General features: G+C 47.0%; 1 protein-coding gene across 2 annotated transcripts in view; it reads right to left on the reverse strand.

The window, feature by feature from the left end:
- Positions 1-10,236, reverse strand: part of TMEM198 (transmembrane protein 198) — a 168,337-nt gene extending 158,101 nt beyond the window's left edge. For both annotated transcript variants that reach the window (XM_086954347.1, XM_086954346.1), the window contains exon 1: positions 9,997-10,236. In XM_086954347.1, the coding sequence (XP_086810473.1) occupies positions 9,997-10,159 (163 nt within the window). In that variant the 5' untranslated portion in view covers positions 10,160-10,236. The remainder of the gene's footprint in view (positions 1-9,996) is intronic.
- Positions 10,237-23,696: the final 13,460 nt, after the last annotated feature.

Genomic DNA, 23,696 nt, shown 5'->3' on the forward strand with positions numbered 1-23,696 from the left:
TTCGCATGATCAGAAAAATCTTCCCCTTCCTTCCTCTATCCTCACGCAAAACTGTAGTCCAGGCCCTTATCATCACCCATCTAGACTATGCTAATAGTCTATATGCAGGCGCCCCGCACTATCTTATTGACCGCCTGCAAATAGTCCAAAATGCGGCAGCCCGGCTCATCGGTAACATCCCTGCCCGTACTTCAGTCAGAGCCTACCGTGAAGAACTTCATTGGCTTCCCATTTCACGACGCATAGACTTTAAAATTCTGATCCTGACATTTCGAGCTATCCATGGTACTGGCCCACTTTATCTGAAAAAGCGTCTCAAGATCTCTGTTTCAGCCAGACATCTCAGATCCAATAACCTTCGTCTTCTGTTGGTTCCTAGATTCAGGCTTTCTCGGACTGGCGGCAGATCTTTCACCGTCACTGCCGCCAAGCTCTGGAATAGCCTCCCCCTTGACCTCAGGTTCTGCGAATCTGAGCCAGCCTTTCGCCGCAAACTCAAGACCTGGCTGTTCACTAGGCGGTAGGACTTGGAACTGTCAACTCCTCACCATTTCCCATTTTTTCTGTGAGATATGATCTTGGTTACTCCTCATGGGGACAGTTATGTAATCTTAGCGCCGGGACACCTCCTTCGGAGGTAGCTGCGCGCTCTATAAGCTCCATAAATAAATAAATAAAATAAATAAAAGAGTACTACAGGAGGACTGTGTGGTATCCTCATGTTGTATGTATGTTCTTGCATCCAGCTGCTCAGCCCAGTGTGAGTGTTATCTTCGGAATCTTAGTGTGTGTGTGGAATGTTGGATGCATGAGAGTTACAGTTAAGGATGGGCTGAGCGGCCAGTAGGCTGCTCCTGATGGGGCTGTTATCTTGACTATGACTTCTGCTTAATAAACATCTTCTACATGTTCCTGATGTGGTCTACGGTGTCTACATATCTACACCAGAACCTGTGGGACTTACCCACTACAGACTGCTTTACATTATTCAAGTGCATTGAAGAGTACTACAGGGGACTTGCTTAATATACTAAATTGCGTAAAAGAATACTATAGGGGAGTGCTTTAAATATACTCAAGTGCGTAAAATAGTACTACAGGAGGACTGCTTAATATATTTGAGTGCACATGAGAGTAATACAGGAGGACTGCTTTATATACTCAAGTGCGTGAAAGATTACCATAGGAGGACTAGTTTATATACTTGAGTGCGTAAAAGAGTACAATAGGAGCACTGCTATGCATACTCGAGTGCCGATAAGGGTTCTACAGGAGGACTACTTTATATACTCGAATGCATAAAAGAGTACTACAGGAGGACGGCTTTATATACTTGAGTCGTTAAAAAAGTACTATAGGAGGACTGCTTTATATACCCGAGTGCGTAAAAGAGTACTACAGGAGGACTGCTATATATACTCGAGTGCATAAAAGAGTACTACAGGAGGACTGCTATATATACTCCAAAGTGCCTTCATAAGCAGGCATAAGAGGTTCTAAAAATAGACTGTGGGGGTCTGTTATTAAATCAAATTGTTGAAAAAAAGTAAAGAGTAGGTGAATAAGCATCAAATATGCCTTTATAACTTGTAAAGGTGTACTTTATAAGTAAAACACTGCTCCAGGTCGCTTGGGAAACGTTTCTTTATTTCTTAATAAGTGCCTCCTAAAGAGCGCCGAGCCGGCGCTTCTGCCCCGTGTGCATTCGCGCCTCCTAATGAGCTGCGCACGCATCCGGCCAAACACGGCCGCCTGCACGTCACGTCTTTACGTGACGTGCAACAACTAGTACGCCACTACATATCTCCCCTTTTTCCAACACAAACTAAGTCACTTACAGTTCGCTGTCCATATCGAAGTCTTGGAACCTGGAAGGTCTCACCACAGGTCTTCCGCTCCGGGTTACCATGGTCGGGGTCGCCGGGGCTTCCCTGCTCCTTGTCTCTGTGCTTCTCTCTCTCAGCGCGGCCGCACTCTCCTTCATACTCCTCCTTTGTAAGTCTATATCAGTTCCTTGGCTTTCATTCACTCTCCTCTCCTCCTGTTGTTCACCTCTATCACTTCCTCCATCTTGCTGCTCACTTGCACGTTGTTCCATGTCTACGTTCGGATCTTCCATGTCCTCCCATTCCGTTCCGTTTTGCCCCCATTGCAAGATCTTGTTGCATCTGGCCATGCGGTCTTGGGACCACACATTCCCGTCACTCAGCAGGGCCGCTCGGTCGTACACTTCCTTAACTTGCATGGGCTTGCTGTATTTGCTGTCTACTTTCTTCTGTAGTGATGCCAACTTTACTCTTACCCATTCACCTTTTTCCAACACTGTCCCTTTCCCGTTCCTGCGTTTGTTGTAGTAGGTGGTGTAGATGGATTGTGCTCTCTCCAAGTTGGCTTGTACTACTGCAGGAGACCACTCACTGGTAATGATTTTTTCTTTTAACACCCGGTTATCGTGCGTGAACGGTTCCCGGCCTCTCAATATCTGGAACGGGCTGTACCCGGTTCCGGTGGGAGTGATTCTGTACGCCCATACCATGTTCCATATAGCCTTTTCCCAGTCCTTGTTGTTAGAGATCGCTGCTTGTACCGCTCCCATCACCACCCTGTTAAATCGCTCCACTAAGCCATTGCCAGCTGGGTGGTAGACTGACGTGTGTTTGATTGTGATGCCGTTCCTCTGCATGAATTTGCTCCATTTTTCAGATGTAAATTGGGGTCCGTTATCACTCAGGATGGACTTGGGGATGCCTTCTCTCACAAACGTGTCGGACAGGAAATTCAGTATGTTTTCCGCCTCCATGGTCTCGTCAATCTTTACTTCCGGCCATTTGGAGTATCTATCTATAAGGACACACACATACTTCTGGATGCCTTGGCCGTCAAGGATTGGGCCCAAAATGTCTATTGACAATTCTTCCCACGGGTTCAGTGGGGGGTCGAATCTTCCCAAGGCCGGACGCAAGGGCTTGAGTGTCTTGTCTGCTCCTTGGCACTGTGGGCAGTCTCTAACGTGTCTCTCTGCCCGAATGTCCATGCCTGGCCACCAATAATCTTGTTTCGTTCTTAGCTTCATTTTTTCTATGCCCAGGTGGCCCTCGTGTAGGATGTCCAGCAGCCTAGGTATGATGCTTCTTGGCGGGACCACTTTGTCTCCTCTGTATGTGAACACTCCTTTGTCATCCAACGATAGTTCTTCCCTAACTTCATAGTAGGGCTTGAGACATTCGCCCAGTTGCCTTTTTTCTGGCCAACCCTTTACGATGTGCTTCTTCATTTCTTGCATGACGCTGTCCTCTTCGTATGCCTCCGTCCATTCTTGGTAGCTGATGGCCCTTTCTTGGTCTTCCATGAGAGCTACCATCTCCTCCTTACCCGTTGGGTCTTCCTCACCAGGTTCCATGGCCGCCGCCCTGCTCAGGTAGTCTGCTACTCGGTTCCGATTCCCGGGAATGTACTCTATATCATACCTGAACTCGAGCAACTTCAGAGTCATTTTGGATATTCTGGGGGTGGCGTTGGCATGCCCACTGGACGTTAGCACCTTCACCAAGGGCTTGTGATCTGTCCTTAGATGGAATTGGGTTCCCCATAGGAATTGTCGAAACCTGGTCATGGCCCAGACTACCGCCAACATTTTTTTTTCAATCACACTGTATTTCTTTTCGGTGTCATTCAATGCGCGGGAGGCAAAACTGATCGTCTCCATCTTCCCTTGCCCCCTATCTTGCATGAGTACCGCGCCTAGGCCCTTGTCGCTGGCGTCGGTCGAGAGTACCGTTGTGCCCTGTGGGTCATATCCTTGGAGTGGTACCGCTCCTGCGATATCTTTCTTGATCGTCTCAAACTCACTTTGTGTCTCCGGTGTCCACTGGAAGGTGGTGCTCTCCCTGGTCAGCATCCTCATGTGGTGTGTTTTTGAGGCAAAGTGTACCACAAACTTGCTGTAATACTCCGCCATGCCCAAAAATGACCTGACCTCTTCCTTGGTGGAGGGGGGCGGAGCTTCGGATATTGCCATCACGTTTTCCGTCTTGGGTGTAATTCCTTGCACCCCTATCTCATGGCCTAGATACGTCACCGACTCAAGGCCTAGTCGGCACTTTGTCCATTCTGCCGTGAGCCCTTTGATCTCCAGGGTTTCCAACACTTTGCCAAGTTTCAAGTCGTGGTCCAGCTTGTCACGCCCCATTACCAGGATGTCGTCCTGGAAGTATTGGACACCTTCCATGTTCTTAAAGAGCTGGTGCATTAGCTTCTGGAATACTGCAGCTGCCGACGCCAATCCAAACAGCATACAGCAGAACTGATAGCATCCGAATGGGGTGATGAATGACGTGAGTTTTCTGCTGTCCGGATGCAAGACTATTTGGTGGTAAGCGGAGGTTAAATCAATGGTGGAGTACCACTTGACTCCCCGGGTTTTCGCCAACATCTCGTCGATCCTTGGGAGCGGGAACTTCTCCACCACTATGTTCTTATTTAGTTCTCTCAGGTCAACACAGAGCCTGACCTTCCCGTTGGGCTTCATGACTACAACCAATGGCGCGAGCCACTCTGCACACGTGATGGGTTCAATTATCCCTTTTTTCTCCAAGTCTTGTAGTTCCGATTGTACTGCATCCTTCACCGCTATAGGCATGTTTCTTACTTTGTGGGCGATTGGAATTGCTCCCTCCTTGAGTATTATCTTGTGTAGGAATCTCTCCAGTTTACCAACGGTGCCTCCGAATACTTTCGGGTAGTCCTCTTTTCACTTGGATAGATCAGGCCACTCTTCTGATTCCCTGAGCAGTATCTGCTCTTTACCTCCTGGATCCAATTTGATTCCCAGGTCACCCTGGTCCAGCCATCCCAAGACTAACGGTCCCTTATCTGAGATGTATAGCTTGCAGAACGCTGATCGGCCCCTAAACTCGAACTTCAAGGGTCGGAATCCCGCCATAGGAATGCGGTCGCCGTTATATGTGACTGGACGGATGTCCAGTTTTTCTAGTTCTGGGCCCAATTGTGGACTGAAAGTTTCCTCCCATACTGCTCTTGGAACAATGGTGTAGGGGGAGCCAGTGTCAGCTACTACACTTATGGGTATTCCGCCGATCGTCATTTCCAAGACCGGTTTGGTTGTCCTTTTCCCATCCACACTCAGCACCTGGTCGTATATATGCACAGTACTGTGACCACCTCTTCTTCCACGTTTTCTTCCTGGTCCTCTTCGCCCTGGTCGATGTATTTCACCACGCTCTTGGATGATTTCTTCCGGCACACTTTTTCGTAGTGGCCGATGATGCCACAATACATACATTTGGCCCGGAACGCCGGGCATTTCCTGTCATGTGCCTCGTGGGACCAACTTCCGCATCTGTAGCATGTTTTTTTGTTGTCGTTGCTCGCTTGTTTCCCTGGGGTTCCGGCGTTGCTTTGCCATTTGTTGGGACCCTTTGGGGTGGAACCTTTGTACTTTTGGTCTCTGCGTGGTTCCTCGTTGTATATCTTGTTTACCATGGTGTAGGGTGTCGGTTCTTTCGTGGTAGCGTCTGCACATCTGCGCGCCAGTTCCGCTCGTTTGACGATGACCATTACATCTTTGAGTGTGGTGTCCCCACTTGCCCACAGTTTGTCCTGAACGTTAGTGCTGGTCGTGTGCATCACTATTTGGTCCTTAATGAACTCCTCCTCCCATGTTCCGTACCTGCACGTGGTCGCTAGCTTCTTCAGGGCAGCCACATACTCTTCTACAGTCTCTCCCGGCCGTTGTTTCCTCTGCTGAAAGTTGAATCTGTCGACTGACACGCATACCGTGGGACGATAGTGTTCATTCAGGTCATCTATAGCATGGGCATAAACATCATCGTCAGTACTTCCTCTTTGTTTGGGTACCAGGCTTTTGTATATTCTGAGTCCTTCTGGTCCTAAATTGAGTAGTAGGATACGCTTTTTTCTTTTAGGGTTAAATACTTCCTCACTCTCGTCTTCTAGGACTCCTATGAAGTTGTCTATGTATTCCCTCCAGTCTTCCCACTTCATTAGTGGTTCTCCAGGCTTGGGTAGGAATTGGACTGGCGCAATTGCATATCCTGCTGGTGTGCTCATTTTCTCCTCCTTAACTATGGGTGTGGCACTCCCTTTGTTACTGGGGCTACCTGGGGTGCTGTCCGTTTCCTCTGTCTGTGGTTGCAGTTGGGGACTATCAGAGTAAGCCCCCTCCCCCTCCTTTGTGGTAGCCAGCGCTGATTCTCAACTTGTGGTGGATGGTTTTGTTTTGGCGCGCTTTATTTCTAGGCACTAGTGTCCATATGCTCTTGGCCTGTTGTGCTGTTGGCCTGCTGCATACCCTCGCAGGGTGTGGGTGGGCTCTGCCGCGCTCTTTAGGGTCAGTACCTTGGTTTGAGGATCCTGTTCGAACTCTGTCCCCTTTGTGTGCGGTCCTGGCTGCTTGTTCGCGCTGGGTAACCTCTAATCAGGTCTGGGCTCACTGGTGTGCAGCTGAGTCCTCTTGTGTTCCCTCGTGGTGGGTCCGTTTTTTCCGATTTTTTTTCTTTCTTTTGGGTGCCTGGTGGTGGCTTCCCAGCCTCGTCGCCACTGTAAAGGTGTACTTTATAAGTAAAACACTGCTCCAGGTCGCTTGGGAAACGTTTCTTTATTTCTTAATAAGTGCCTCCTAAAGAGCGCCGAGCCGGCGCTTCTGCCCCGTGTGCATTTGCGCCTCCTCATGAGCTGCGCGCGCATCCGGCCAAACACGGCCGCCTGCACGTCACGTCTTTACGTGGCGTGCAACAACTAGTACGCCACTACATAACTGTAACTGCCTTTGTTGTTTTCGTTTAAAATGACCCATATTACAGAAAGAATAGCCAGGCAGAGCTTGGGACTGGTGTTCCTGCCCACATAATGTGCTCCATTTAAAATTCAAAATACTGAGCCGGCTTCAAATGATGGGTCCAGAGGTGTGTGGAGGCTGCTGGTCTTCCAGGGTCCTATTCTGGGTCTCACCTCCTGTGCACATCTAAATGTGAACAGGAAATGAAGCCGAGAATAGCACCCACATCAGCCTTACTTGAAGACTCTATGTCACTGGGCTCTTCATCTTTATTGCTGGTATTTTAGTTACAGGATCAATGCATTTTCTGAACCCTGATCAAGTCAATTGATCCAACTGGAGAAGCAGACAAGGTACCCGGAAGTGATGAAATGATAACATACGATGTGTAAATCTTAGATCTCTGGTATACTGTGTGTGGAGCAACTGAAAAGCAAGAAGTATCGTATGTGTGTCTTCTACTGTAAGCCTTGGAGTTCTATCCAGCCCCTCTTTATGAGCGGTCCCCTTTGCTACCACCACACAGTGGTACTAAGTATTGATTCGGACATACCTCCCATCCGTGCATCCAAAGCATTGATCAGTTCACTAATACACAGCAACCTGGATTACAGCAAGAGCTGATCTTCTGCTGGGGCTTCCATGGGGGCTCTTCGCCCACACCTCCTCTCGGTTGACCAGAGTATTAAAGATCACCACCAGAGCCCTATACAATCTCCGAAAGAACCCCAGTGTCTCTAAATATCACCCATAGGCTGCCGCCTGCCGGACATTCAAAAACAACCGCCTGGATGCAGGTTACTGACGCAACAGAATTTAAATCCATTCATGGCATATACCCTAACTACCTCTCTGACGTATACCACACCTATATAGCATACCCGCCTCATAATGTAGATCTAACAAACAAAACCTTGCGGCGTACCCCACAAAGTCCTGTGCTGCACCAGGTTCTTGACAGACCTTCTTTCCTGAAGTTCATTCGTGTCTGACGTCACAGCCGGTGCCGCACTCCAGCCATTCAACATTGGTCTAAAGATCCATCACTCACTACAGGCAGCAGAGTGAAGACCACCAAAAACACCACTCACATGTACGAAGCGTCACAACTCTGCGGCTCTCTCATCACGCTATATTAACATGTATACTTGTTCATCTGTATTATTAGGAAATGTAAACATAGACTCTCTTCGCTGTTAGCCTCCTCCAATCGCGCAGGGGGCTCACCATTCAATCAATCCTCTTCTATGTTTATGTTTGAAATGCTATGGCTCATAAATAAATATATGTAGCTCTAACAAGAAACTTTAACTTGGACTGAATAATTACCAACTGTAATGAAGTAGCAGCATCTAGACTCCACCCTGACAGGCCACAGACATGCCCTTACGTACCTACATGTGACACTATATTTACTGTGTGCCATACCTTTATTAACATGAGTAAACATTTAAACGCATTAAAGAAAATGATTTACTGTAGAAACTAGAGTTTTATAAATGTGTTCACTAATGTTCAGTTTAACATGAATACGTGTATTCTATATTCACGTTTGCAGAGAGTAATCATGTATGCTTTTACTCATGTGTGAATTTGTTTCTGAGTTACATGTGCACAAGTAAAACCATGTATTTGAAGTGCACACTCCAATGTTTAGCTCAAACAAGTCTGACTAAAGGTTTTGATTTGGAAATGTATTTCGTCTGGTCACTTTGATCTTTTTATTTACAGGTGCGTTCTCGTGGTTTCAATAGTTAGAGAAAAGAGCTTTGTTGTCTGCACTAGTTTCTTCATAGTAAGGCCTGGGGAAGAAAACTATTGGCAAGAAGTGTGGAGATCGAATGTGCAGATAAAGCCTCCTAATCATTGCAAATCACAGGAAGTGAAATGATTGGTTCCTGGTGGGATGGGGTGGGGAGACCTATGATTGTAGTTGAAGCTTTCCTGGATTTGATCAGTGCTCACACCACTGGAAGTCAGAGCAGATTCCCTTAGTCTTGGAGGTGAACAGACAGACCTCTCTGCTTCCTTCATTCTTTATTGCTCAAGTGGGATGCTTCGTGCTAAACACTAAATACTAAACACTTATTTCAACTCCTGAAGACTCCCACTGGAGTATTTACTACGCTGACACATTCTCGCATGTATGAATTTCCTTGAGAACCTATTCTACGAACCATCCTTATTCTAAACTTAGAGCCTAGATTAGATGACTTTAGAACTTATTCATGTTTAGGAGAGAGCATCAGACTTCCTCAGGAGCTGTCAGGCCAGGGTAGGGTGTTGAGGGGCCCCCCTGGAGCTCAGGCCCCTACACCCTGGGGGCGGCGGTGGCCTTTGTTACGCCACTGCCTGTACCCTTCTACAGACAGCCACAGCCCGTGTCCAACCAGTAGTCTGGAGGCTAAGGGAAGGAGTCTCTGATTTGCCCTGTAATATTCTAAAGATGACCACAGCCCTTGTCTGATCGTGAGCCCGGAGCCTCGGAGAAGCAACCTCAATATCCCGTGTACCCTTCTAAAGATGGCCCTTGTCTGGCCGGGAGTTTGGCGCCCTAGGATCAAACCAATGCCCTGGAAGTCTAGGCCAGACCCACCTGCCCCTGAGGGTTGTCAAGGCCGGTCTCTGAGCAGAACGGGGGAGACTTCCTCCCGGATCCCGAGGTCTCTCTCCTTCCATGAGCACTTGTGCAATGCTAGATGAGATGATTATATTCAGCCTCACTCCCTCCAGCTAGTCCTTCCCCCAGCTCTGGACTCTGAGGACACCCTCGCTCCCTTGCCCACCTTACCTGTGTTCCATGCCCTCTCCATTTTGATCCCTTCTCACGCTTTCTCTAACATGTCCACCCCCCCCCCTGTACATAGATATTCTCCATGTTCCTTTTTCTCATTCAGTAGTCCCCCTCCCTTTTTGGGTAATTGTGTTCTTTTCAAATCAATCCATCATCCTTAAATTGAAATGCATTTGATTGGCTAATGATGAGACTGTGTTCTGAGAGTGAGACTCACATTCAGTGGGGGACTTTGAGGTGCATGCTGCCCCCTCCCAAGCACTGTCATATGTGGGGCTCAGCCCCCACCCCTCCCCCTTCAGCTGGCCCAGCCCCCACCCCTCCCCCTTCAGCTGGCCCAGCCCCCACCCCTCCCCCTTCAGCTGGCCCAGCCCCCAGCACTCACCAAAGAAGCAGTAGATGATTCCAAAGAGGCAGCACATGGCGCACACAACCGACGGGACTATCTCGTACTTGCGCTCGATCTCCTGCTCGCAGCGGTGGCTCCAGTCCAGCCCCATGTCGTGCGGCATCAGCTTGAAGCGTAGCGTCTGGACGGTAGACGTCATGGCGCTGGCGTTTCCAGGTAGGAGGCTCGAGCCTGTTTGACCTCTACCTGGAGGCAGAGTCCAATGCTGTGAACGCTCAGCGATGCCCTGCAAGGGAAAAGAGAGAGCACGGTTAGGGATAGCGCTGAGTCCTATGTGTACAGGTAAAGTGTCAGAGCACGGTTAGGGATAGCTTTGAGACCTATGTGTACAGGTTAAGATTCAGGGTACGCTGAGAGATAGCTCTGAGTCCTATGTGTACCTGTGCACCTATGTGTACAGGTGGAGGGTCAGGGCACGCCTAGAGATAGCTCTGGGTCCTATGTGTACAGGTAGAGATGCAGGGTATGATTAGAGATAGCTTCAATCAATCAATCAATCAAATATACTTTTATTGGATTTCGTAAAAAATCATAAAAGAGTGGGAAAACCACCATTAAAGGAAAATACTTTAAATGCACATTTAAAAAACTTGTGATAACAAGCATTTGCAATGCAATAGGTCTCGCATTAGGAAAGTTTGAGCTATTGGTATTGTAAATCATAATTTTTTTATTTATATTTTGTTTTTGAAAATAACTAAATTAATAGCTTTGTCATTTACAATGCCAATAGTTATAACTTTCGCAAATGTGACACCTATAGCATTTGTAATGCAATATGTGTTGTATTTACGTGACTTACATGTATTGATATTACAAATAACAATGGCTTTTAATTTTTTTTTAATAGTTAATAATTAAATAAAAGTTATTGTAATTTATAATGGCAATAGCTTAAAGTTTTGTAAATAACTTTTGTGAAGATTATATTCAGTGTATTTTATTGTGACGAAATTCCAAGGACAGAAGTGAAATATTAACATGTTTTTGTTACATTTGTAATAAAGCTTCAAACATTGAGAGAGCATATTTGAACCAGGTGTTGTTGAATGGTCGCAGAGATTGATGATGTGGTGGCGCTGAGTGATGTTGTGATGGCAAACGAGTGATGCTGTGGCGTTCAGTGATACTGTGGTAGCACATAGTGATTTTGTGAGGGTGAGGGGGTGTGAGGGTGAGGGGGAGTGAGGGGATGTGAAGGTGAGAGGGGGTGAGGGTGTATGTGAGGGTGAGGGGGTGTGAGGGTGAGGGGTGAGAGGGTGAGGGGGTGTGAGGTTGAGTGAGGGGTGTGCGGGTGAGAGGGGTTCAGGGGGGTGAGGGGGTGTGAGGGGGTGTGAGGGTGAGGGTGGGGGGGGGTGAGGGTGTGTGAGGGTGAGGTTGTGTGATGTTGAGGGGGTGTGAGGGTGAGGGGGGTGTGAGGGTGAGATGGGGTGAGGGTGTGTGAGGGTGAGGGGGTGAGAGGGGGTGAGGGGGTGTGAGGGTGAGGGGGGTGAGGGTGAGTGAGGGTGTGTGAGGGTGAGGGTGTGTGAGGGTGAGGATGTGTGAGGGTGAGGGTGTGTGGGGGTGAGGGTGTGTGAGGGTGAGGGAGTGTGAGGGTGAGGGGGGGTGTGAGTGTGAGAGTGTGGGTGAGGGGTGCAAGGGTGTGAGAGGGAGGGTGTGGGGTTGTGAGGGTATGGGGTGGTGAGGGTGTGGGGTTGTGAGGGTGAGAGGGTGAGGGATGGTGAGGGGGTGACAGGGGTGACGGGGGTGAGGGTGAGTGAGGATGCGGGTGTGTGAGGGTGAGGGTGTGTGAGGGTGAGGTGGGTGTGGGTGTGTGAGGGTGAGAGGGTGTGTGAGGATGTGTGTGAGGGTGAGAGGGTGTGTGCGGATGTGTGTGAGGGTGAGGGGGTGAGGGGGTGTGAGGGTGAGTGAGGGTGAGAAGGTGAGTGAGGGTTTGTGAGGGTGAGGGTGAGGGTGTGTGAGGGTGAGGGTGTGTGAGGGTGAGGGTGTGTGAGGGTGAGGGTGAGGGTGTGTGAGGGTGAGGGCGTGTGAGGGTGAGGGGGTGTGAGGGTGAGGGGGTGTGAGAGTGAGGGGGTGTGAGAGTGAGAGTGAGGGGGTGTGAGAGTGAGGGTGTGTGAGAGTGAGGGGGTTGTGAGGGGGTGAGGGTGTGTGAGGGTAAGGGGGTGTGAGGGTGGGTGGGTGAGAGGGAGGGTGAGGGTGAGAGGGTGTGTGAGGGTGAAAGGGTGTGTGAGGGTGGGTGGGTGAGGGTGGGTGAGAGGGAGGGTGAGGGTGAGTGTGTGAGTGAGGGTGAGGGGGTGTGAGGGTGAGGGGATGTGAGGGTGAGGGGATGTGAGGGTGAGGGGATGTGAGGGTGAGGGGGTGGCGACCAGGGAGGAATGGACAGCAACATCCAATCTATATTTACTGAAAGGTCTTCCCATACACTGTTACCCATTTGAAGATCCTTAACCCACTCACAAATTGCAATTTCTGGCATTGCTCTGAAAGCAGGCTTAATAAGGCATGTAGAACCAGAGCGGTAGACACACATTGCTCCACGATAGGGTAACTTGCCTTGAAGCAGAATTAATCAAATTAACCCATGAATGTTTTATATGCTAAAACAAATTAGCTACGTTATCTGCATCAACATTAGTTGAGAGGCCAAAGAACAGTGTATGAAAAATAGGCCCCAGAGGTTTTATTTGTGTGACTTCACTGCATAACAAGATAAGACCCCTGTTATAACCTATTTTAAGGCACTGTGGGAGGAAGCGGGCCGTATATATAATTATACTTCAAAACTAATACAGATTATGTAAAAAGCGTTTTCATATGAAGAGTTATGAATAGTAAAAAAAAAGTATAACTACGTGAGTTAATGGATGCCCAACGCTTCAGCAATTTAATTAGCAGGCTTGAAATCCAAAAATAAATCCACGGGCTGCTTCATAGTTTAATAAGAGCACAGACCCTGCCCTTGTAGTGATAGGGAGGGTGCCGCCGCGCTGCCCGCGGCGACCCGGAAGCTCTTGGCCGGCCGGCCAATCCGCTCGCGGCCGACCGGAAGTCCCGCCTCCCGAGGTCCGTGAACAGGCATGCCGGCGCATGGAGCGCCCTGCCGGTCCGGGGTAGCCCGGGTCCCCAGGAGGGGGCCGGGGAGAAGGAGGAGTGTGGCGCCTGTTGCGGGGCTCTTCTGACCTGAGGGAGCCCCGATTCAGAAGAGGAGACGAGACGCGCCGCGCCGTGAGGAGCGGAGCGCGAGAGGAGCCCCGCCGGAAGAGCGCAGTCGGTGAGTGGGGCCCAGGGCTGATGTGAAGTGCGTGCGTGCCTGTGTGTATGCCTGCGGGGGGAGTGTATGCGCGCGTGTGTGCTTGTGTGCGCGAGGGCATGTGTGTGCGCATGCGTGACTGTGTGTGATTGAGAGAGAATGCGAGGTAGGGGATAGTGTGCCTGTATGTGTGCCTGTATGTGTGCCGTATGCCTGCGTGTGCATGCGCGCGCCTGTGTGTGTGTGTGTGCGTGCGTGCGTGCATGCAGAGGGGTGGGGGCTGCCTGTGTCTGTGTGTGAGCAAGGGCTTTGCACCGCGCATGCGCAGCTATCAGACGCTCGCTCCCGAGGTGAAATCTGACCTCGTCAAAGCGCGCGTCTGGTAGCTGTCCACATTCCTAAAATACGGGCCACAATAGGTCTGAAGCAGACACCTTCAATGCTCACGCATTGAGGGTAGGTCTGCTCGACCTAAAAAGGGAAAAGACAAGAAGATCATTCTACGAACAGTTGACACTGATTACGTTTAAAAAGTTAAGACATGCTGTCAATGCAAAAAAGAACAAGCATTTGCAATGCAATAGGTCTCGCATTATTTAAGTTTGAGCTATTAGTACTGTAAATGGCAATGTTTTTATTTATGCGCTATTTTAATTTTCTTTGCGTAAAAAGGTACATATAAAATATGTGTTGTAGAAAAGTCATTTATGCAGTATTTAAATTTTCTTTGCATAAAAAAGTACATATACAATATTTCTTGTAGAAAAGTTAAACATTTTAATGATGTGTCCAAATAATTTTTATATGTACATTCGATTTGCAAACGGATGGGGTGGGGGGGGGTCTGAAAACTGAAGGAGGGCCTCGGGCAGTTTATCTGCATAAAGCCCTGCATGTCTAAGGCCACGTCCCCTTTCCACATGGTGAATTCTCTTTTCAAGAGGGAAGGTCTTCCTCTGAGGTAACAGGGCAGCATCATGTGAAGTGCAGCAAGATGGGGTTGTAAAGCTTCTACAAGTGCTCACACTGAAACGGGCATAACATCAGCAAATATGTAGTCACCTTCACCATCCTTTACAGACTTCAGAAGATCTACACTAGTCCCAAACTGCACTCTAACTCGGGCTGCGAGACTCCATTAGCAGCAGGCAGGGGAGAGATTCATTCATGAAGCTTGCAGTCCGTGTTTGGGAATAAAACCTGGGAAATGTTGAGGGTGACGACACATCTTACTGCAGCAGAGAAGAAGCCAATATAGTTTCGACGGAGGGAGGTGAATAAGTTCTACAGTCCATCATCAAGATATGCAGTCTATGCTCCTAATGCAAAACTAAAAGAGCTGGAGAGTAAGCCTCAAATTAAATCGCACATATCAAAAGGAGAGGGAACCTGACCAGAGAGACAGCCGCTGCACCAAGGAAGCCGATGAGTGGGGCTTCCCCTTGTTGCTGGGCTGCGAGGGCGGGTGGCATGTGTGTGCGCGCGCGGCGGCGGGCTGTGTATGTGTGAGCGTGCGCGTGTATGCGTGTATATGTCTTGGAGTCTGTGTGTATGCGTGTGTGTGTGTGACTGGGGGGGGGGTTGCCTGTCTGGGTGCCTGCGTGTCTGTGTAAGTGCGTGTGCGCGTGTGTGTGCATGCATGTGCGTTAGGCTGACTTGCTGGGAGTATGGGAGGGAAGTGCACGGCGCAGGACGGAACGTGCGCGTTCGTGCACCCAAATCTGCCTTCAAAAGCTCGTGACAGATTCTTGTCCTCATTCCCCCATGTCCGATAACTATAAGTCTCCGACCCTGGACGCATCCTTCGGATGCGAATTCCAGGGCGAGACCTAAAAAGAGGTCCTATACCAGTTGCAAGTACAACTCCATGCTAGGAGGTGCCAGTACTGTTGTATTAAGGTTATACAAGAAAAAAACAAATATTATTGTAAGCATATGGCAGCCACGTTTAGACACTGGTTTCCAAAATCCAGGCCTTTAGGGCTTCGGCTGAAGGATGGGGCCTGTATTTTTGGGCCAACTGTAGTTTCCAGCGCTAGATATGTCAGCATTTCAGAACACTACAAATCTAGAGTGAAGGGACAGACTCCACAGATCTTTCCAAGATTCCTTAAATACTGTTAACGGTGACATAGACTACGCCTGTGATTAAAACAGCCTTGCAATACACACTAGAATCAAATATTGATCTCCCTTAAGGTGCTGGGAACAGGCTCAAAGTGCAACCCACACAGACAAATGTAATGAAGACTGCTCCACTCCCCCAGCACTCCCTCAGACTCGAGCATAAACAAGTAGCTGGCATTCACATCTTTGTTTCCATAAACCAGCTGGCAGTTAAGGCTCTTGCGCTGAAAATTAAAACTGCAACCGAGACAAAATTGATAAGTGTTTTACAAGTAGCAGCTCAAAGTCTAGGCCAAAATGTATAAAAAGGAGAGTGGATGCAGCAAAGTAAACAAGTAAATGTTCTGGCTGGACAAAATCAAACTTGATCAGGCTGGCACAAATTCATTCCCCTACGCTTTCAGACTGTACAGGATGTGCACGGTCTGGTCTTTAATCAAGTCATGCCTGCTCCAATAAACTCTGCAGCACGCTACATAAAACATTAAGGTCCTTGAGAAGAAACGGAACCAGCTGCAAAGCGCTGTCTATTGTAAAGATGAATCACGAAAGCAGGCAAAACAAACAAACCCACTAAGTCACTACAATTACTTCAAAAACTGTATGTGTGATAGTGCTCGAATAGCCTAAGCCAACTAAGAATCGTTAAAGGCACTAGATCTAGATCAGGGAAACTGGTGCAGTAGTATGTTTTATTTATTTGTTACATGCTTGTGCCTGAAGTTAAAAAAGAAAGTGTGCCTGTCTGAACACGGTGCGTGCTGCAGTCCGCCGCCGGCCTGCGACCAGGAAGTCAGGCAGGCCGGGCGGGACAACCGGAAACAGGAAGTAGGAGGGCGGGAGCCTACCCCGCCTCCCACGGAAGAGCCACGATTGTTTGGAGCACCGGAGCAGGCAGGAGCCTACCCTGCGCCCCGGTGCCGAAGAAGGGAGGAAGAGTCCTGCTGCCGGTGAGAGACGCTGCACCAAGGAAGCCGGTGAGTGGGGCTTCGCCTTGTTGCTGGGCTGCGAGGGCGGGGGGCATGTGTGTGCGCGCGCGGCGGCGGGCTGTGTATGTGTGAGCGTGCGTGTGTGTGTGTATGTGTCTTGGAGTCTGTGTGTGTGTGTGACGGGGGGGGGTTGCCTGTCTGGGTGCCTGCGTGTCTGTGTAAGTGCGTGTGCGTGTGCATGCATGCGCGTTAGGCTGACTTGCTGGGAGTATGGGAGGGAAGTGCACAGCGCGGCGCAGGACGGAACGTGCGCGTTCGCGCACCCAAATCTGCCTTCAAAGCTCATGACAGTTTCTTGTCCTCCATTCCCCCGTGCCCGATAGCTATAAGTCTCCGACCCTGGACGCATCCTTCGGATGCGAATTCCAGGGCGAGACCTAAAAATGTATAGACTGTATGCTAGGGCTACTTCAGTTAATTCACTTTTTTAATGATAGCTCTGAGTCCTATGTCTATAGATAGAGGGTTAGGACACGCTTAGCGATAGCTCTGAGTCCTATGGTTAAAGGGAGAGGGCCAGGGCTCAGTTAGAGATAAACATGAACCCAATGATGAAGCAAGTCACCAACTTTGTTGGTGAGTGAGGGTCCTTTCACAGAATTACGGTTTCTCCACCATTCACACCTTACTTGGGCTATAAGGTTAATTAGCTCCTACCTAGGTTGCACTGTCTAATAGATGATTTCTATGCACCTTTTATGTCACTCTTTTGTTGTTGTAATGATACTCAGTTAGAGATAGCTCTGAGTCGGATGTGTACAGGTGGAGGGGCTGGGTATGCTTAGAGATTGCTCTGAGTCCTATGTGTACAGACAGAGGGTTAGGACACGCTTAGAGGTAGCTGTGACTCCTATGAGGGTCAGGGCACGCTTAGAGATAACTCTGAGTCCGATCTATACAGGTGGAGGGGCTGGGTATGGTTAGAGATAACTCTAGGTCGTACGTGTCAGGGCACGCTTAGAGACAGCTCTGAGCCCTATGCGTACAGATAGAGGACCAGGGAACACTGAGAGATATCTCTGAGTCGTATGTGTACAGGTGGAGGGGCTGGGTATGCTTAAAGATTGCTCTGAGTCCTATGTGTACAGACAGAGGGTTAGGACAAGCTTAGAGGTAGCTGTGACTCCTATGAGGGTCAGGGCACGCTTAGAGATAGCTCTGAGTCATATGTGTACAGGTGGAGGGGATGGGTATGGTTAGAGATATCTCTGAGTCGTATGTGTACAGGTGGAGGGGAAGGGTATGGTTAGAGATATCTCTGAGTCGTATGTGTACAGGTGGAGGGGAAGGGTATGGTTAGAGATAACTCTGAGTTGTATGTGTACAGAACAGATACGGGACCAGGGAACACTGAGAGATAGCTCTGAGTCGTATGTGTACAGATAGAGGGGCAGGGCCCGGTTAGAGCTAGCTCTGAGTCCTATTGTACAGGTCGATGGGTTCAAGAGGACATTGCTGCAATGGTCCCTCCTCATGGTGGTTGATAGGTCCCTTGAGGATGCCCATGGCAGGTACATGAAGGGAAAAGGTACCTTTGCCTGGGCAGCGGTGGGCATTCGTAAGCATCTATTCTGCTCTGGCCCTTTTGGAATTCAAACTACAGTCCCTACCCGACATACTTTTAAACTTTCCCCCTGAAAACTATGTGCTGACTTTCCTGCAGGTATGAATATCAGCTGGAGGTTCATCATCTCCGTCCCTCAACACAGAGGAGACCCTCAAGCCTATGAGACTGGATAGACTCATTGGGCCTTTGTGACGTCTGGAGGGCTGGTATCCCCACAAACTACCTTACAAATTCTACTCGTCACATAATTATTTTTCCTGATTATATTATATATTTTTATACTCCTTAAATATTGACACAGTTATGGCATGGCCACTTTATGGAGAGGTATTTGAGATCACTCCCACTTCTTAATGACGCTTCATAGTGCAGGCGCTAGGACCAGAGGGAAGACGCGGTTTAGCTCTTGGTGGCTCACGAATGGTGACTTAGTCTCCATTCCAACATTGAGAAATACTTCCAGACCACCCGAGGCTCTGCTTCTTCCTCGAATATGATCAGGGAAGCTTTCAAAGCTGTAATGAGGGGCAAGTCCATGCTCCTTTTTAGGACCCATAGATGGTAACGGGCAGCTCTGGTTACTGAATGTGAGATGAACAGACATTCTCTTGAGGGCCTTGTTGTTGGTCCAACGCCAGTTCTCTATATCCATCAGCTTGAACTCTCCATGGCCTGATTTAGGAATTTTTCCATGGATAATTCTCAACATATTTAGATGGCCAACCAAAGCTAAATGTATAATTCTGGGGATAAACCTGGAAATTTGATATACTGATTAACCACACTGGAGCAGCACTCTAGGGTAATCCAGTGTATAGAAGACAATAACAGTAATTTACACAGATGCTAAAGAAATGGCAGGCACCTTTGTGGACCATTACCAGGCCCTGTACACTCTTTAAGACCCTTCCACGGATGAGGAGAAACATCCCCTTATTGAGGACCTCACGGTTAAGTCCTTGCGATCAACACACAAAAATTACTTAAATGAGTTCATAACACTTGCTGAAATCGGAGAAGCTCTTACTAGTCGACAATCTGGGAAAACACTGAGCCTAAATGTTTTCTCCATAGAATATTATAAAAGTTTCTATCATCAGCCGGTCCCAATCTACATTCACTATTGGAGGAGGCAAGAAGCATAGGTGAGCTCACAATCGTGGTGATCCCGAAGCCCAGTAAACCACTTCAACATTGCTCTTCTTATAGGCCGATCTCTCTTATTTATGTAGAAACCAAAGTCTTAGCTAAGATACTTGCTAATTGATTTTTTAAGGTCATTTCACCACTTGTGCTGTGAGACGAAAACAGTTTCATGCATGGCCATTGCATTAAGTATTGTCTGTGGAGATTAGATTTAATCTTGGCCAAGAGGAGAGAGCTGCTGGCCCACACACTCTATTATTATCAGATTTTTTGAAAGTATTTGACTCAATAAGTTGGAGTTTTCGTTGTAAGTCCTTCATGAAACATTCTTCAGTCCCGGGTTGTTGACCTACTTGCATATAGCATACCCATCACTTTGGACCCGGGCATGGGTCAACGGGGTTCTCTTGAAACCACTCCTGATTGAAAGGGGCACCAATCAGGGCTGCCCTTGATCCCCATTCGTGTTCGCTCTGGCATTCAAGCCCCTAGTAGAGGAGGTCAGGATAAATGCATTGGTGGATGGCTTTCAGAGGATGGATCAGCCAGAAGATCGCATATCCTTATAAACAGATGATATTCTATTTTTTTTGTGTGGAACGCCCACATAACCGGAACCCATATAATGCAATGTTGCAGTTATATGCAGACACTGCCGGCCTAGGGGTGAATTGGACTAAGTCTCTGATGGTCCCTCTCAATGGGTCCGATGGTACAATGCCATGGCAGTCTCGCCTCCCAATATGTCAGGCAGTATTTATGCATTTGGAGATCCACATTGCTATGTGCCCCCATCAGATATGGAAGTGAAATATCTCTCCCTTGCTGATGCAATTCGACATTAGAATTCGACAATGGCCATTTTGTCATTATCCATAAAGGGCAGGAAAGCCCTATTCAAGATTATAGCTCTTTCAAAATGTTGATATGTGCTCCAAGATTTTGCTTATCCTATTCCACAATCCTACTTTGATAACCTTAATGCTAGTACAAGAAGATATTTATGGTTGGCCAAACATCCCAGAGTGCCCTGGGCCAAAGGCTGTCATTAATGACAAGATGACCCGACATGCAGATGGGAACTGCAATACCATCAAGACACTAACCCAGTGCACTTCTTGTACCAACCCACTATACCAAACATCTTCCTGAAGTCACCACCTCAGGCTTCATGGCATAGCGTATAGCGCTAACTCATAAATGGATTATGTTACAAATTACCTTTTGGCAGGGTGACCTACTCATGACGGCCAAGATGGCCTTGGCATTTAAATCATGGGACCTCACTGGCATCTCCTGCCTCAAAGATATATGGAAAAGAGATTGAATTAGGCCCTATGATACCTTAAGTAGTGCATGTTGTATGCATAAGTCCCACTTTCTTAGATTTCTTCAATTGCCCCATATGCTGAAACCTATGCAATCCCAACTGGTATGCTCCCCAACTTAGAACCCAAATTGATCTTGGAACGGCTGGAAAAAGGTGAGACATCAAGGACTTGTCGCTCTCTGATGGTTAACTCCCCAGACCCATTAACCTAACGGACAGCTAGTTGGGAAATAGACCTTGGACACTTGATGATGATGAGTGGAGGGAAGCAAAAATGGCTCCACACACTGTTGATATCTCCTCTCGCCTCCACCTCATTTAATTTCGCTGCCTGTCATGTACCTATCATACCCCAGACAGGCTGTTTAGAATGAAAACGGGGATATCCCTGAAGTGTACTAGATATCACGCCAAGAGGATTACTCCAATGCACATGATGTGAGACTGTCTCTGGGTACAACATTATTGGGAGAGATTTTACCGCTGTCTTACCAAGGTTATGGGTCAACCAATGGCCCTGATGCCAAATGTGGTACTTTTGGGGTTCTTGGAGAAAATTGATAGTAGTAGAGCAATGTGTGTATATAGATGCTCATTGATGGTGCAAATGGTCTACACTGCACAAGGAAACGTGAGAATATTTGGGGACGGTGGCTACAATGCTTATGGACTATCTAACATAGATACTTTGGGAATGTCAATGTTTGTTTGCTCGTGTGGTGCTTGGCTGGAATCATATGAGGGCTTTAAATTTCAGAATGCTTTATTGATAACATTCAAAGAATATTCAAGAGTTTGTTGAACTGTCATAAATGCCTGTATCAATGTTATATATATGTATAAACCATCAATAAATTAAAAAAGATGGGCAATGTAATTGTGAATCTTTTGGATAAAGGTGGGAACGTAGTTTTGTGGGACCAAGAACTATATGAAATGAAGCTATGTCACAATTGAATGACAGAAGCTGTTATATTCCAGTAACTATGGAACACCATACATCCATCAAGGAAGATTACTTTGACAGCTTACAGTTTTGGAAAAATACAGGCCATTTAAGTAGGGATGAATATCGTTTTCTCAAGCAAGATTTCCAGGTTATACCAACCTTTTATATGATACCGCCAGGCAGACCAATTATTGTAACCCAGGATAGTCTCTTTGAAAATACATCCAAATACATTGAATATTTTTTAAATCCTATCGTCAGTTTGTTACCATCATATATAAGGGACACTTTAGACTTTTTAAAGCATATTTATGATGTTGAATGGGAGAGCAATATGTTACTCATGACTCTTGATGTCTCTACCTTGTACACAAGTATACATCATAGGGATGGCTTAAGATCTGTGCAACGCTTTTTGCAGATGAGACCATTAGGGTTTGCCATGCATAACAATATGCTTCTGGAAATGATTGAATGGTACCTTACTAATAAAATCTTTATTATTGGGAATCAGTTGTACCAACAATAAAGAAGAACTGCTATGGGCACCTGCTTTGCCCCGAGTAATGCAAATCTTCACATGGGCTGGTGGGAGGAGCCGGTGCTCAACGGATTTGCCATGGAACATTGGCAACATCACACCATTTTGTTGTGTAGGTATATTGATGACCTCTTCGTGCTGTGGCATGGCATGGAGAGGGAGGCTAAACAATTTGTGAGCAACCTCAATATTAATGACCTCAATCTTAAATTTACAGTCACAATTGGCTCCAACATATGTGGATTTCCTGGATGTTACCATCTGTATTGGTAAGGAGAACTTGGAATCCTCAATATTTAGTAAACCAACTGCAGGCAATACTATCCTTCAAGCAAAAAAGTTTCCACCCTTCACCCCTAATTAGAAGCACCCTATTTGAGGAACTATATAGGGCCAAAAGAGCTTGTAGTACATAAAAAGTGGAACACGAAATGTTTGAGAGATTTAAACCACAAGGTTATTCCAATTCAATCTCAGATGCTGCTTGTAAGAGGACTAGAGAACTGAATAGAGAAAATGCATTACTTAACCCTTAAGAACTAGTTTGAAGGAAAAGGAATCCACCCAGACGCATAGATTTTTAACCAAGTATAATCAGAAACATCAGAGCGTGCGACAGGCTAAGCTAAAACATTGGCATCTCCTGAAAGAAGATCCTGTCATTGGCCCATTGGTTTCCAAGTATCAATGATAAGCTATAGAAAAGTTAAATCTATGAGAGACCATCTAGTTAAGAGTGAGTTTGATACCAAAACATGATCCCAGACTTGGCTATCCAAGTATAATGGCTTTAGGAAGTGTTTTAAGTGTAAAGAATGCAAGAATGGAGAGAATCGCACAATAATTGAGACTACATTCAAGAAGACAATTAAGATACGAGGTAATCTGAAATGCAAAACAGTTTATTGTTTATATCCTCACATTTCCCTGTAGAAAAGTGTATGTGGGAAGTACCACTTTGCCGGCACATAAAAAGATATTACAACACATCTGTGCCATCATACACATGGATTGTAGTTATCGTATTGCTCGTCACTTTGAAAAATATCATCAGGGTGGTGACCCCCTCCGATGAGAGGTATGGCTGTGTGGTCCAAGTTTCAAAAAGAAAAAGAGGTGGTGACATAGAAAAAGATCTGTGTAAATTGGAAACATGGTTCATTTTAGAACTAGATAGTATGGAACCAATGATTTTTAATATAGATGAAGAACTGTATACCTGTCTCCTCTAATAATTGCTGCATGAAGCTGTCTCTGTATATCTTATACCAAAGTGAGGTATAGTGTGCACAGAGTCCAGTGGAACCCTAAAGGTAGGCAGAGGTAAAGTTAGATAGCACCCCACTCTATTTGTGGTAGTGTGGTCGAGCAGTAAGGTAGTGTCAGAGGACAGTGTTAAGCATTTGTTTTACACACTCAGTCAGCAAATGAATTCACATACTTAAAGATTGTATTTCAGACAAATTGTTTTTGTATCAAAATATTCTTTAAATTATTTTATTTTTCTAGAACAAAGCACGCCTGGCACAGGAAGTGATCAGCACTTTGCTGTTAATATACAGGTGCAATACAGTTTGGATTTGTAATAGTGAATGCACTTTATTTTGACTTACAGTATGAGTTCAGAGAAATGCAATACTTTGTAATTGCAGTAAATAGTAAGCATGGGCGTAAAATCCATTCCGTTAGCGGAATTTGCAGATTTTCTGCAATTTCGCGGTCCGCGAATCTCGCAAAATTGCAAAAAAATCAGCGAAATCGCGTGCGGGATGGATTT

This window comes from Lissotriton vulgaris, chromosome 2_1 (assembly GCF_964263255.1).
Source record: "Lissotriton vulgaris chromosome 2_1, aLisVul1.2, whole genome shotgun sequence".
Classification (NCBI taxonomy): domain Eukaryota; kingdom Metazoa; phylum Chordata; class Amphibia; order Caudata; family Salamandridae; genus Lissotriton; species Lissotriton vulgaris.